Source organism: Buceros rhinoceros, unplaced genomic scaffold (genome assembly GCF_000710305.1).
Source record: "Buceros rhinoceros silvestris isolate BGI_N320 unplaced genomic scaffold, ASM71030v1 scaffold30112, whole genome shotgun sequence".
Classification (NCBI taxonomy): Eukaryota; Metazoa; Chordata; class Aves; order Bucerotiformes; family Bucerotidae; genus Buceros; species Buceros rhinoceros.
Genome location: NW_010401128.1, coordinates 21,891 through 35,281, shown reverse-complemented (window position 1 = coordinate 35,281; position 13,391 = coordinate 21,891). Strand labels below are relative to the sequence as shown.

At 44.8% G+C, this 13,391-nt stretch overlaps 1 protein-coding gene across 1 annotated transcript in view; it reads right to left on the bottom strand.

The window, feature by feature from the left end:
• Positions 1–4,136: 4,136 nt before the first annotated feature.
• The window catches only part of LOC104489948 (chromodomain-helicase-DNA-binding protein 7-like), a 25,174-nt gene continuing 15,919 nt past the window's right edge, over positions 4,137–13,391 (bottom strand). Inside the window, exons 2-3 of the mRNA XM_010132169.1 lie at positions 5,234–5,655; positions 4,137–4,179 (exon numbers count right to left, since the gene is read on the bottom strand). Coding sequence (XP_010130471.1) covers positions 4,137–4,179; positions 5,234–5,655 — 465 coding nt within the window. The remainder of the gene's footprint in view (positions 4,180–5,233; positions 5,656–13,391) is intronic.

Genomic DNA, 13,391 nt, shown 5'->3' with positions numbered 1-13,391 from the left:
CCCAGACAAAGACCCACCCCGACAAAGGTTTCTTCCTGGCCCCTCTTAGACCCTTCCCCGCCCGCAGCACCGGTGACTCCGAGCTGGGAGGATTCCACGACCTACACATCCCCCCCTCGGCGCACCGAGCCACTCTCGGTAGCGGAGACGTCGACGAAGCGACTCGGACACTTTGTAATGTCCCTCCTTGCCAGGCCAGTTAAAACCAGACGCGTGAAAGAGCCACCAGCTTGGGGAGAACAAAGCCCGTGGGCAGCTCCGTGGGAATTCCGAGTTGTAGACCCAGCCGCAGAACTGTGCTATTTCAATGGACAGCTACAGCGGCTGTCAAGGAAAAAGGAAGGTGAAGACCCGGCAACCCACAGACCAGCACCATCCCTGTGAGCAAGGCGAGGCACTGCTTCCCAGTGCATCATGCACCCAGGAGCTTCACCTGGCTGGTGGGAGCACCAGCTTCCTCTGAGTGTCAGTGACCGCTGCTCCTCTCCACCCTCCCGCAGAGCCAGTGTGGCACGTTCCTGACGATTAAACGCGCTCATTTTTCTCTCAGCCTTTCCACTTCTCAGCAGATCGTACTCAGGCTGTTCAGGAAGGGCGTCAGCCTGGACCAGAGCTACCTTCCCACAGGTAGATCCAGGCAGGAAAAAGCGTGTTCTTAGGGACTTTGCTGTTAGGGTCTGTGTGTCAGTGCTGAACTCTGGATGCACACCTGAGAGTACTCTCCAAACCTGGCAGCAAGGAAGGCGAACTGTAACAGACACCTTTAGACAACTGTCTCTCATATTTGTTGTTACACAGGCGTGACTGCAAAACTAAGCCAAGCCCCGCTCGAGACAGACAGGTCGTGTCCGCTCCCAAAACAAGATCTGGGCAAAACCACGGAAGCATTTGCCACGAACACATCACTACAATATTTTACAGCTCCGTTTTAACTAGTTCTTCCATTCAGGTGACACAAATACAGACGTTTCCCATGAGATGTCTCACAATCTAGCTGCCCGATTCCACCTCCTGCTTTCCCCCTCTCACCCCTAAGACTGCACGGCACACTGACCACAGGGGCTCAACAAGAACAACCACCTGCAGAAGGTCCAATGAGCGAATGACGTGAAGGCAAACGGGCTGGCGAGGAAACCAGTAAGTAGGACAACTGAAAGCAAAGCTTGAATTACGATTTGGGAACAAGGATCCAAACTTTGACGAGGTGTTTTGTGTCGGTTAGTCAAGCAGCCACCTGCAGAGCTAGGTCAAAACTTGCAGAGCCAAACGATCTGACTCAAAAATAGCCCCAAAAGCATGGCATGTCTCACCGGATTAGGAGGGGAAATAATTAGCCCCTGTGTTTACATCATGCAACTACTTCATCTGACCCGGGTAACTGACAGATCTGTGGGTTAGTGTAATTTATGATGGCTGTCAGGGTTTGGGTGATGCTTTGTTCTGTAATTTCAACATCTAAAACAAGACTGTTGATCCCAATTTCACTGTTTGGGAACGCTGTCCTGTAACAAATTCATGACTAGAACCTGGCCTAGAAAAACGTTACACGTCCACTGAGGAGCATCAAAACCATAAAGAAAAATAATCCCACCCTTTCGAAACATAAAGAGCTGTGAGACTCTCTCACCTGAGGGAAACAACTATTTTTTAAAGCTCCTAGTGTAATCGAAACCTCTTTTTTTTTTTTACATCACTTTTTAAACATCACAAAAGTAGGAAAAACAATAGGACAACAAGGTTTTTTCCAGCCTGAAAACTGAGCCAAACTGCTAAAAAGTACCGGCTGATGGGTTCGAACGGGAGGCGAGGACAGGTGTTAACAGGAACAGCCCCAGTGGACACACACATGGAAATCTCGCACGATTTCCTGTTCTCTCCCACAGGCAGCCCCTTCCTGCCCTGCTCAGGATGATGTGAGCTTGGGAGTGGAAACCACCACTGCAGCCTCAGGACCTCTCTTCCTGTCCTCCAGCTCCCCAGGGTGCTGCGTCCTGCTGTCCGCACCCGCGCTCCCCCCGTGCAGCAGCCTCTTCCCGCTTCCCCAGCCCGGAGCCATCCTCTCTCCAACACAACGAACAGCGAATCTGCGCACCAAAACCGTCCACCTCCCACTACGAGAGGTAATTACGCTCGTGTTTAGCGCTCCCCTTGCCAGCAGCAACTCGCTCGCCCTCCGCAGCATCCCGGGCTGCTGCTGTACGCGTGAGAAGGACAAAGAGTTTCCCCTGCCACAGGGAGGGGAGGAAGCAGCTAAGAGCAGCCCTGCGAAGCACAGCACACTGCCTGGAGGAGATGGGAGGAGGGACCAGCTCCTGCAAAGAGCTGCCATTTGGCCCTCGCAAATAGCTACTGCTTCTCCCAGCACGATCGGTGGCCGCTCTCTAGGGTTTCATAGGAAGCAGCGGGAGAGCTATCAGCTGTGCCGCAGCGTGATCTTCTCAAACAGGTGGCCCCAGCTCCTCCAGGGACAGGCACAGGAGGAAACAGACATCTGAGCCCTGACTTTGCGGTTCGGTAGGACTCCTTGCCTTTCCCTGTCCATCTACCGTTGGAAAGCTTTGCCTGCTTTGCATGTGCCTGAAGCTGGCTCCCTAGCATAAAGAGCCTACACAATACTCAGCGCCCACACAATTTAAGGAAAACCCTTAAATAGCAGATTTTTTAATCTATGCGTATACTGGAATACAGCCAGTGTCAAAACGAATTATCAAGGACTTGTTATGCTCTGCCTGAAAAAACACTGCTTTTCAATAAACACATTTCCTGTGTCTGGCTATTTACTTGAGTTTTCCATGAGTGCAAAACTCTTCTCTTAAAACCAATCAGCTTCTTCAGGCATGAAAACCATTAGTTTTGCACAGCATTTAGAAATCCAGAATCACACTCCTCCTTTCAATGCTTAGAAGCAACAGAGGGAGCAACGTCAGCAGCAGTAAACACGTGCCAGATACTAACACTATGAAAATATTTTACTTCTACAGAACCATCCACAATCTATACTAACTTGCATTCATCTCATCTCAGTTACTGTAACAGCTCCTTTCTGCAGTTAGTGCTGATGAAATACCACAGCTCAGATGATGAAACGTTTGGACTGCTGATTTATTTAAACACAACGATCTGTCACTGGACAGGTTCCCCGGTCAGTGATACTGCCAAAGGACGCAGATTTCTTTCACCGATTTAAGAAATCTTTGGCAGCGCAGCATCCCACCGCGGTCTCAGAGCTCTTCAAAGATGTTTGATACTGAAGCTGACAAGACCACAAAATGAGGTTTTCAAGACAGCGCTTGCTGTCAGAGACACGAGCCCATTATGGGAGAAGAAGGTCTTTCTCCACACCCCCGAGTAAGCGTGAGGAACAGCAAATGCCCTTAACGCCGCCCCAAACATATCTCTCTCCCAGGCAAAACAACAGGTCTTACTCCTTACTAGAACACTAAGTCATCTAGCCACCCTGGAACCAGAGTCAAGATAAAGGCTCTCCCAAAAACACAACCACGAAAGCGGTGATTTGTTCCTTCAAAGGCAACACTGCTCCTTTAATCTGTGCAGCAGGCCCCAAGATTCAGAGAAGATGTGCAAAGAGGTATTAGAGTGGATGAGACAGACCTGTTCTGAGGTCTGACGTCCAGCACAGCCAGAGGAACCCACCCAGGCATGTTTTTTGAAGCTAAACAAAGCTTCATCACAGTCAAGACCTTGTAAATCTGCACTAATTGAGAAGTCCTGCCGTATAAGTTTTTTTACTTCTCGGTGGCAAAAACTGCTGGGAGATGCTCCATATAATGCACTACTGTGGCCCGGTCAGCCTTTAAACCTGTGAGCACAGGGAAATGGAACAAAAAGGGTGGTTTAGCTGAACCAGTGTTTTGGTTTCAAAAACACCTACTGGGAAATAGATAACTGAAAGGATTTTCTAAGCTGAGAAGGGCTGTGGCAGTCTGGAACATGCTGAAGCAACTTCTGCAATAGGGACAGGCTGATCGACTGTAATTTACTGAACAGTCAATACAACCCGTTCAGGACAACATTTGATTTTACAAGCCAGTGTTTATACATTCTTTAGGAGCTATCATCTCTGCCAACACAGAAACTTCTTGTCCTCGCAAAAGGAAGCCCTTACCATCCACGCCTCATTTAGCCACCAAGCAGCATCGAACCTGACCAACAGCCAGGCTGGTAGAAGAGACGCAAAGCTGATGCATTAACTGCCGTTTTTAAACCCTAACACAAATGGATTTTGCAAACCGATTTGGATTAACCAAGTCTGGCTGTGCTTCCATCTGGAAGTTATATTTTATAACGCTAGCCACATCTTGAAAAACAGATTCAGATGTTTGGAACAAATTCAGAACAGTTGTAAGAAATTCTAGGTACAAATGGCAAAAAAAAAATTGAGCTTTAATGTCTTCTTCCTCTCAGCTTTCTTTCAAGTGGGCATTTATAATCCCGGTGTTTGGGGAGTTGAGGGGTAAGGAAACAATCCGTGTTATTATCTATGACATATTTACTCATGTGTAAGGGCAGTTTCTTCTTTCTCGCACCATTCTGTAGCATTTTAAGCCTGTTCTGATAGCGGGACAGAATGCTGAGTGAGAACAGGTAAGAAAGGGGGATGAAGCATCTGGGCTATCCACCAAGATTTTCTGCTAGGAAAATTATCTTTACATGAAACAGCAAAATTAATATAATCCCTTCAGCGAGGATACATCAATATCTATATAAAAATGCCTTTTCAACATCAGAACTTCCAGCCCATGGGTTGTGTCAGTATGAAATAGTGTCAGGAAGGGGTTGTACAGCTTGTAACACCACTAAGGATCTAACTTCTTTATTTAAACGTCATCAAACCTTTCCACCCTAAGCCTTCACCTCTGGATTTAGTCACACCTATGTTAATGTTGAAGTAATTTCATTTCTTGTTACACAAACCACACTGGAGGACAGAGGAGCATCAGAAGAGAAAGGGTTAGTGTTGAAAATTGAACACAACCAGAACTTTTACGCCTTGAAAAGAACATTCAACCTTCTGCCTTTCCAGCTTCTTTAAAATAACTGTGACACCTCTCTTAGGAAAGCCAAGAGAGATGTGCCCAAGTTCCACAAAAAACATGATGTCATAGATGGCAGGAGGCAGACGACGAAAGAAGGTTTCCTCTTCACCCACACCCTTAGCACAGACGCTCTAGAAACCCCCCCGAACACACGGTTTTCTCCCATCCTGACTTACCTGGCCTTTTTGCTGGTCTTGGCTTTTGGCGTGGCATTTTTTGCTTTCTTTTCCTTTGGCTCTTTAGGGGTCTTAGGGACTTTGGGGGTCTTGGGTTCCTTCTTTTCCTTGGGTTCCTTAGGATCCTTCGGTTCTTTTTTCGCCTTGGGCTTTTTCTTTTTCTTCTTCTCTTCTTCAGAGCAATCCACTGAGTTTCTGCTTAGATTCTGGCTGTCGAGTCCCCCAGGAAAGTCATCCTTCCCAAAACCTTTACTGGGACCTTCTGCAGCAATGTGATTGTTTTTCTTTTTCTTTTTCTTTTGCTGGGGCTGCGGCTCAATTGATGGCAGATAATCATCGCTTTTCACTAGCTGGGTATTCGGTCCACTAACCTGAGTCATATCCGGCACTGGTTTCTCTAAAAAGGGCTCCGACGGAGAATGCTGAGAGAGACAAACAGAAACAAAATTGTAGATTTATTTGCAACTCTGATTTCTGAAACTTTGCTCTTTTGGAGCGAGAGGAAAATATGCAGAAGACCAACCTAGCAGCAGATCTGAAACAGTGAAACTCAAAGCTTTGTGCAGTTACAACAGGAGCAAAATGACCAGAAATTCTTGATACAGCAAGGGTAAAATTTTTCTAAAGCCTGTATATAAAGTGGAGGTATCAAAAATATTTACAGTCTTCAACGTTCACATGCAAAAGAAAAGCAATTGTTATTTCAGACATTTCAAAACCAGTTGTTAGTAGAGTGAATAATTTGTTACAAATTATTCAGTTGCACTGGAATTTTGTCCTCTGGGGAAAAAACTCAAGTTAGTTTCTAGGCACGCAAAGGAAAATAAAGCCCATTCACAGGCTGTACTTGTAAAGAAAGAATCGAGGCAATTGACATCGGTTCAGCTGTGACAGGAGGTGTTCTCATCAGCACGTGGAGGATTAAGCCACTTCAAAATGTAATTTAATGTTATATTTTCGGTCCAAGATCCACAACTCCCTACTTGTAACCCAAACGGATTTGTTCCTGCTACAGACAGGACAGAGAACTACCCGAAGTGTTTGTGAACCTGCAGAAACATCCCGTTCCAAAGTCAGGGTGATTCTAGGTAGAAGAGTTCCCTATGGTCATGAAGTCTAGTCATTTAAGATGTTCGACCCATTGAATTGGGGGGGAAAACGGTTTACAGCAAATCACAATTTTACTTCTAGGAACAGCAGTGTCTCTGCAGCTGTTTCTAACGTTATCTGCGTTTCCTTTTCTCTGCTTTTTAGTCAAACTACGCTTACTTAGGAGCGTGCAAGAGAAGGACTACAAACCCAACCCTGAGCGTAAGGAGAACTGATGAGCATACACAGACATAGACTTTAGCCACCTGGATCTAAAAAAAAAAAAAAACCGCTGAAAAAAAACACACTTAAGATTCAGGAAGTAAAATTCTTACTATCATTACATGTGAAAGTGCATGAGTATTTTTCCAAATACATTGAGTTTTCTGAATATAAACCAACTGAACCGGTGATGACCTAACTACTTGCAGCATTTTTTCACAGTAGCAAAAAAAAAAATGCTTTGTCCTGAATACACTCACACGCTCAGGAGCTACCCAAGCAGCAGAACAACCGAGGCTGCCAAGAAGTGAAGCCAGCTCTTTATTGTTGTTTGAGAGAGGTTTGAATGTTACAAGCTGGACACTACAGTTCTTCATGGAAGAGACTCCAGGACAAGCAGGAAGGCTGGAATGATGGCCTGAAGACGGAAGGGACTGAAGACCTGGGTCTACTTGGCTTAACCAAGAACTCCCAGGGTGACTTCCGCAAGTTTCTGTCCTCCATCTCTTCATTAAGATATTTTTTAATGCAAAAGGGTGTTATGTTGCAGTAGAAACTCAACATCAACACAATCCTGATGCTCCCACTAGATTAGAACCACACCAACCAGCCCCACCTCAAGGCAATCTCATGTTGGGCATCCTCAAGTACGAACCAGCACCCATCTAGAAACCCGCAGTCACCGTAACACTTACTATCTCTGTGCTGGGAAGTTCACAAAGACTGGGTCTCTGTATAGAAAACGCCAATCCTGGGAAGTTGGTGGTGCCAATGAGTTCTGCAGACCAATTATGAGCTCCATAAAATAGAGGTTTTTTACCATCTTCTAATTGGTCTTGAATTGAACGTCTCCTCAGATGTGTTCCCTGACACAGCACAAAACTCTCTTCTCTGGACCTCAGACCGCTATGTACTTGTACTCTCTACTTATTTTTAGCTAGGAAAAGCCAGGAATATTACACAGATCACCTGTGAGTCCTTCTTACCCAACAGTTTTCAGAGCAGTACTTTTAACCGACGTTGGGCCAAGACGGTCAGTATATCTCTATATTATCTACCATTTCATATCTCATGCATACCACTTTTTCAGAGACCTCCAGTGCAAAGTTCACCATCTTCACCGAGCTGCCCCCCACAATACTCAGTCCTCCTTCAAAACACTGTTCACTTGTTGGGTATAACGTATAAGAAGTTTAAGTTTTTCCTTGTAAAATCTGCACTGAGCCAGGTACCTGGCATCTGGCAGTACGGTGTTTTTTTGCCCTACCAAGACAGACTTGTACAACTATCTGAAAGTATAAGGCACAACTTTCTAGAACAAATCAGAATTAGCAGTTTAATTCATTTTCCTCTCTCTTAAGCCAAGCCAACAACTACTAAAAAACACGACAAACGCCACGTCAGTTTGCTTCTATAAAATTCCGAGGTTACACCTTCATTAGTGACATGACTTCGTATTGCTATCGACTTTTATGCATGCCTGAGTATTCTCATTACCTTTCTAACCTACTTCAAAAAAATCCTTATCTCCTTTCTAAGACTTGTGGGTTGTTTTTTCTTTATTTGTTTGCTTGGTTTAGAAGTCTGAACGACAGCTTTCAGCACCTAAGGGAATCTGAACACAAGGCACAGTTTCCAACTCTCCACAACAGGAACATCAGCCCTTCATGATTTGACATTTGTACTTTTAATATGAAGGTAAAGCACTGAGAATGAGAAGAAAAAAAAAAAACTTACTGCCTTTTATTTACAGTGCCAAGTTATGAGCATTACCAATGAAATTACATCATGTGCAATACAAAATAAAACACTATGGGTTCGTTTTGTATCATTCACATTCCCCAAAACACTAAGCTACAGAAAGCTGCGATGAGGCTTTGGTTCTATTTCCTATTACTTGAACACCCATCACTTTTGCCCCACGCCATTCCCTTTGCCGTTTGGCACGTTCTGTAATTCACTTCTATGTGATCTTTTACATCGTAGCACCCGTTCAAAGAAACGGCTGTGATGATTAACTTTGTTTTTCTAGCAAGTCGGCGCCTACGCTTCTGCAATATGCTAAAGCGGTTTGTCCTTAACTGACAACCCCACATTGCTCCCTAGTGTGAAGCTGTGTAGGAGCAGCACAAATCTAGCGAGGAGATCGGAAGCAGCTTGAGAGATGCGTTTTCTTCCCCCAAACCAGCGATCTGTTCTTCCTTAAGAAGGTGGAAAAGGAAGAACAGGCTTTCACTAGTAAATATTAGATTAAGCCTACCACAGGGAATTATTTCAAATAGTTCTACCACTTTAAATCTACAAAGGATTAACTTCAGTTACAGGGTCACGATTTCTAAGGAAAGAACCCCATTTTCCATTTACACAATTGAAAAAAATATGCGTATGACAAGTTTTCACCCCAAAAAATTGAAAAATCTGCCTGCAGTACTTCACAGAAATCACTTCTCCTGCTGCTTTTAGTAATAACAAAGCCATAATTTAGTACGTTGGGACAGAGTTTAATCTTCCCCAGGAAAAAAAAACAGTGAAGATTAAACACAAATATTTGTCCTATTTGATATTGCAATAGAATTATTTCAATGTTATTCGAAAGAAGGTGAAAAAGGTGCTCAAAAATATCAGTGTGTTTACTAGACCCACATCTCTTTAAGTCTTTTAGAGAAAAGCTGTTTTTGTAAACATTTAACAAAGAACAGATGGCTCGTTTTAATCATGCGAAAAAACCTGGAGCTCACATTAATGCTCCTACCACCGACGACTGGGGCCAGTCACCTCCCGAACCAGCAGCACGGCACCGCCTTCCCTGCGACCATTTCATTTTACAATGGACTTTTCCTCATCAATTCCCGCTGCCTGACAGCTAATCAATGCTATTAACATGCAGTATCACAAGGCAGGACACTCCTACTGACTGCAGCTTATTAGAGCCAAACAGAGATTCTTCGGGAAGCGCGAGGAGTTAAAATAATTTGCAGCTCAACAGGTTACCCAGGACTCTAATACACTTTTGCATAATCGGCAAAAGCCAAAAACATCCCAGCAAATATGAAATGAAAACGCTACTTGAGAAACTGTTTCTGGAGTACAAAAAAAACCTCCTCGCTTCTCTGGCATTCAAACTTGTTTTTAAACTTCCGAACTGTATCTCCGAGATCTGACAAACCATCCTGAAGCCGCCCGCGTTTCACAGCTGCCGGCACGCTCAGCGCTAAGCTCATCTCCGCAGCCCACGGCACAGACAGAGGACTCAAGCCAGGCCTGTCACCAGAAGCAGCAAGAGGGACAGGCCGTAGGATTAGCCCAGCGAGGGAGGTTAAGGAGGAGCATCTTTCTGTTCCTTGAACAAGGGCTGAACTGCAATCAACCATCCTCCAGCACTGAAAGCAGTTGAGGGTCGCTTCCCGAGCAGAGCAGCAGTGAGCTCTAAGAAGTATGAAGGAAGAGCAGCAAAGAACGTGACGCGACACAGCTAACTGGGTGAAATCTAAACACCAGCATCAAACTACTTTTTTACTGGGACCACTTTCATTTCCCTCAAGGGTATTTCCAGACTCTCTGGTCTTTCCCATCTTTTACAAGAGGGCTCTTACAACCTCACTTTATTTATATTTTCCTGAACTTTGGTTTATTAACCACACTGTGTAACAGTGGAACAAGCGCTCAGTCTGCTCCCACTGGCTCCGAAACACAAACCCCTCCGGTACCATACCCACCCAACGGGTCACTCCACGTTAGGTCAATCATTACTGAATATTCCCAACTGCAACAACTGCAGCCCTGCTAAATTACCGGCTTCCCTTCGGAAAAGTTAGAACGGCAACCTGTGACCTAAGAAAGTTCTTTCAGAAGAGAAGACGGAGCACAGCAGTGCTTCTAGAAGCAGCATTGCCACGGGCCACACGGATCACTCATTCTGAACACGTATCCTTCCTGATAGCACAGTCCAAAGCGCTAAAAGCCGTCACATGCAGAAATGGCTCCACGATTCTTCCTGTCGAAGGTTAATGAAAGGATTCACCACCCCTCTGGATTATTTAGAACAAACTACTCTTTACTCTCCTCCAAACAAATCATTTGGCAAGCTTCTGTGTCATGTCACTACACATTGCTTTGTCCCTGCAATTCTCCACTGACCTGCCAACGCTTTCAGCATTAGGCCTGTCCTGGTGCTTGACATCCTCAAGACTATGCTCACTCCCATAACTCATCCCAAAACCTGTTTTACCAATCTGTTTCTTCTCCTTTATTGTGAATGATGATCCCTTCCCTCTTCCGTGAAGCTACCACCTTGAATTGCAGATGTCTTTTTTACTATATGAAAATACTCAGTACTACCGTAAAATATTTTGGGCAGCATGACACTCTTTATAACTTCTGATATCTCAGTAGTTCAGAAACTCCTCTAAAAAAATGGCAGTTCCATTTATAAACCAGCATTTATAAACCAGCAACTTGTCAGTGGTCTCTGCAGTGAAGGGAAATGCATCACACCAGATGAGAAGGAAAGAAGTCTGATTCGCAAAAAGACTCGACAGCAACCGCATAGTTTACTAAATCTCTTGCCATACGTGCACAAAATGCCAATGAAAAGGTATGAAAAACAAAAGTTCTATTAATACCTTCTTCGCAAGACAAAATTTGACAATTAAAATACACTTTGCATGAAAAAAGTTCACATTTGAATGAAGTGCTGCTGCAGTACCGTTCTATTTCTTTAGCAATATTCTACCCTAAGACTATCCGAAGTCTTCCTGCTTTATTACTACTACAGGAGACCGTTGTTAAAGATAACGGTGCAACCCTCAACAAGTTAAAACTTGCTGGCCAAACTTTTCAGAAAAACTAGTAGGATTTTGATGGCGGCAGCTTCCTAACAGTGGAGTGGAAGTGGTTAAAAGCAGCCGTAATGCCCTCAGCTGCCACTGCAGGAGTACGCTCACTGCTGCTTTGGCGGAGCTGAAAGGATCCCCAGTTACTGTATGTGGAAGAGTAAGAACATGCTCTACAGAGTTCTTCAGTTCAGTCTCAGCACAGCTGTAACAGTAGAAACTGCAACAGCTACCCCACGGGTTGCACCTAACTGCTGATGTGATGGTCCAGAAGACAAATGCTTTAGTCGCCGTTTTTTGCACAGATTACCTTGTCATTCCGCCTGGCTTAGTCCTGCTAAGCACACAGGCACCTTTGTCTTAGCACCCAACTTCCACCAAGTAGGACCTGTATTAAAAATGTGGGTATTTTCTTTGTGAAGTTATGCCCAAGAACAGCCATCAAGACACCTTGAGCTTGCTAGGATTCCTTGGATTAGAGAATATCCAGCGGGCTTCCCACCAGTCTCCTCCAACCCTTCTAAAACAAGGTGGTGGCTGCACATCACCAGGGAAGTCATAAAGCAGAGTAAGACCACATCAGGATGAAACGGTTTCCAGAGGACCTAGGCAATACTTTAACTTCTCCTGGAAAGGGGGAGGAAACTCCTTCATATATTCAACCAAAAAACTGACACTGAAACTGTTGTTACTGGATACATAAGCACTACAAAGACTAGCAGAACATTTTAGCAGATACACACACAGGCTGAGTTGTCCTTGGGCTTGCCTGCACACTCCCCACAGCCCTTCACCTCCACTGTGAAAGGGAAGCAGCACTTCTGAAACAGTGAAACTCAAACATCCTCCCTCTCTTGAGCACGTTTCACAGCCACATTTTGAAATCCAAGGTCCTGAGGGAAGAGGGAACGTGCTGCCCTGCATACGTGGCCTCTGCCAGCAGAATTCCTTCCCCTCAGTACTGAACAACAAATCCTTAGAGATCCATCCCCTCTGAAGGATAACCAGTTCCTACATCACACTGTATTGCCATTGCCATGGGTTACGATGCTCTGGTACCACCTATGATCTCCCCTTCACATCCCATCCCCTGCCCAGGAAAAGAAAATCCAACAAAACCATCCTGAGTTGGTGCATTAAGCACTTAGAGCCTGCCCATAGTAACTGGGCCAACAAATGTCCCCTAAAATTTTGTTTTCCTGCAGGAGACTTGAAGTAACTCAGAGAACAATTTTAAGAGGGACCCTTGTCAGCTCACATTTACTTTGATCAATACATTTCCCTACTGTTACCAAATCTAAATCACAGAGACACAGAGCAAACACCATCACGTTTGCGACTAAAGAGAAAGCAAAGACCAGTGTACACGTACTGCCGCTTCCGACCACAGACAACAGAAAAAGTTCTGTCTGTGCTTTCACTGCTCCATTTTTAGGCAATTTATTAACATCCTAACGTGTTGGAACAAACACTGTAAAAGTTCAGGTAAGTTATAAGTTCTCTATGACTTTCCTAACCCCTTCCTTATATACCTAAGAAAACAAAAGCCCAATGTTTTTGTTCTCAAAGTTCTCCCCAGCAGACTCTGGACCGGCCAAACACGCATGTTTAAAAGCCTGCACTTACCAAAAGCGGATCATCAACAGCTCCGTGACAAACGTGCATCAGATGAGGCTGGCACTCCTGAGGATGCAGTTCACAGAGAGCCTTTACTAAGAACTTCATCGCTTCTCCTCTCTGCAAGCCCTCGTGAAAACAGAGCACGTTTTCCCCAAAGGTATAAATACACACCACATTCTAAGAGCTCTGGGAAAGGGCAATGGCCTTAGATGTTTAACTTGTCAACAGACGGGACAAAGGACTTGAACCTCTGAGATTTTTTACTCCTGTCCCTGGAAGCTCCCCTGAAGTCCCACGATACTTCAACAATACCACCCCTAAGTATTCCTATCAAATAATAAAAACGCTGTGAATCCCTCCGCAGTTTGGAGCAAGCTTGTTTTCAATTTCAGCAG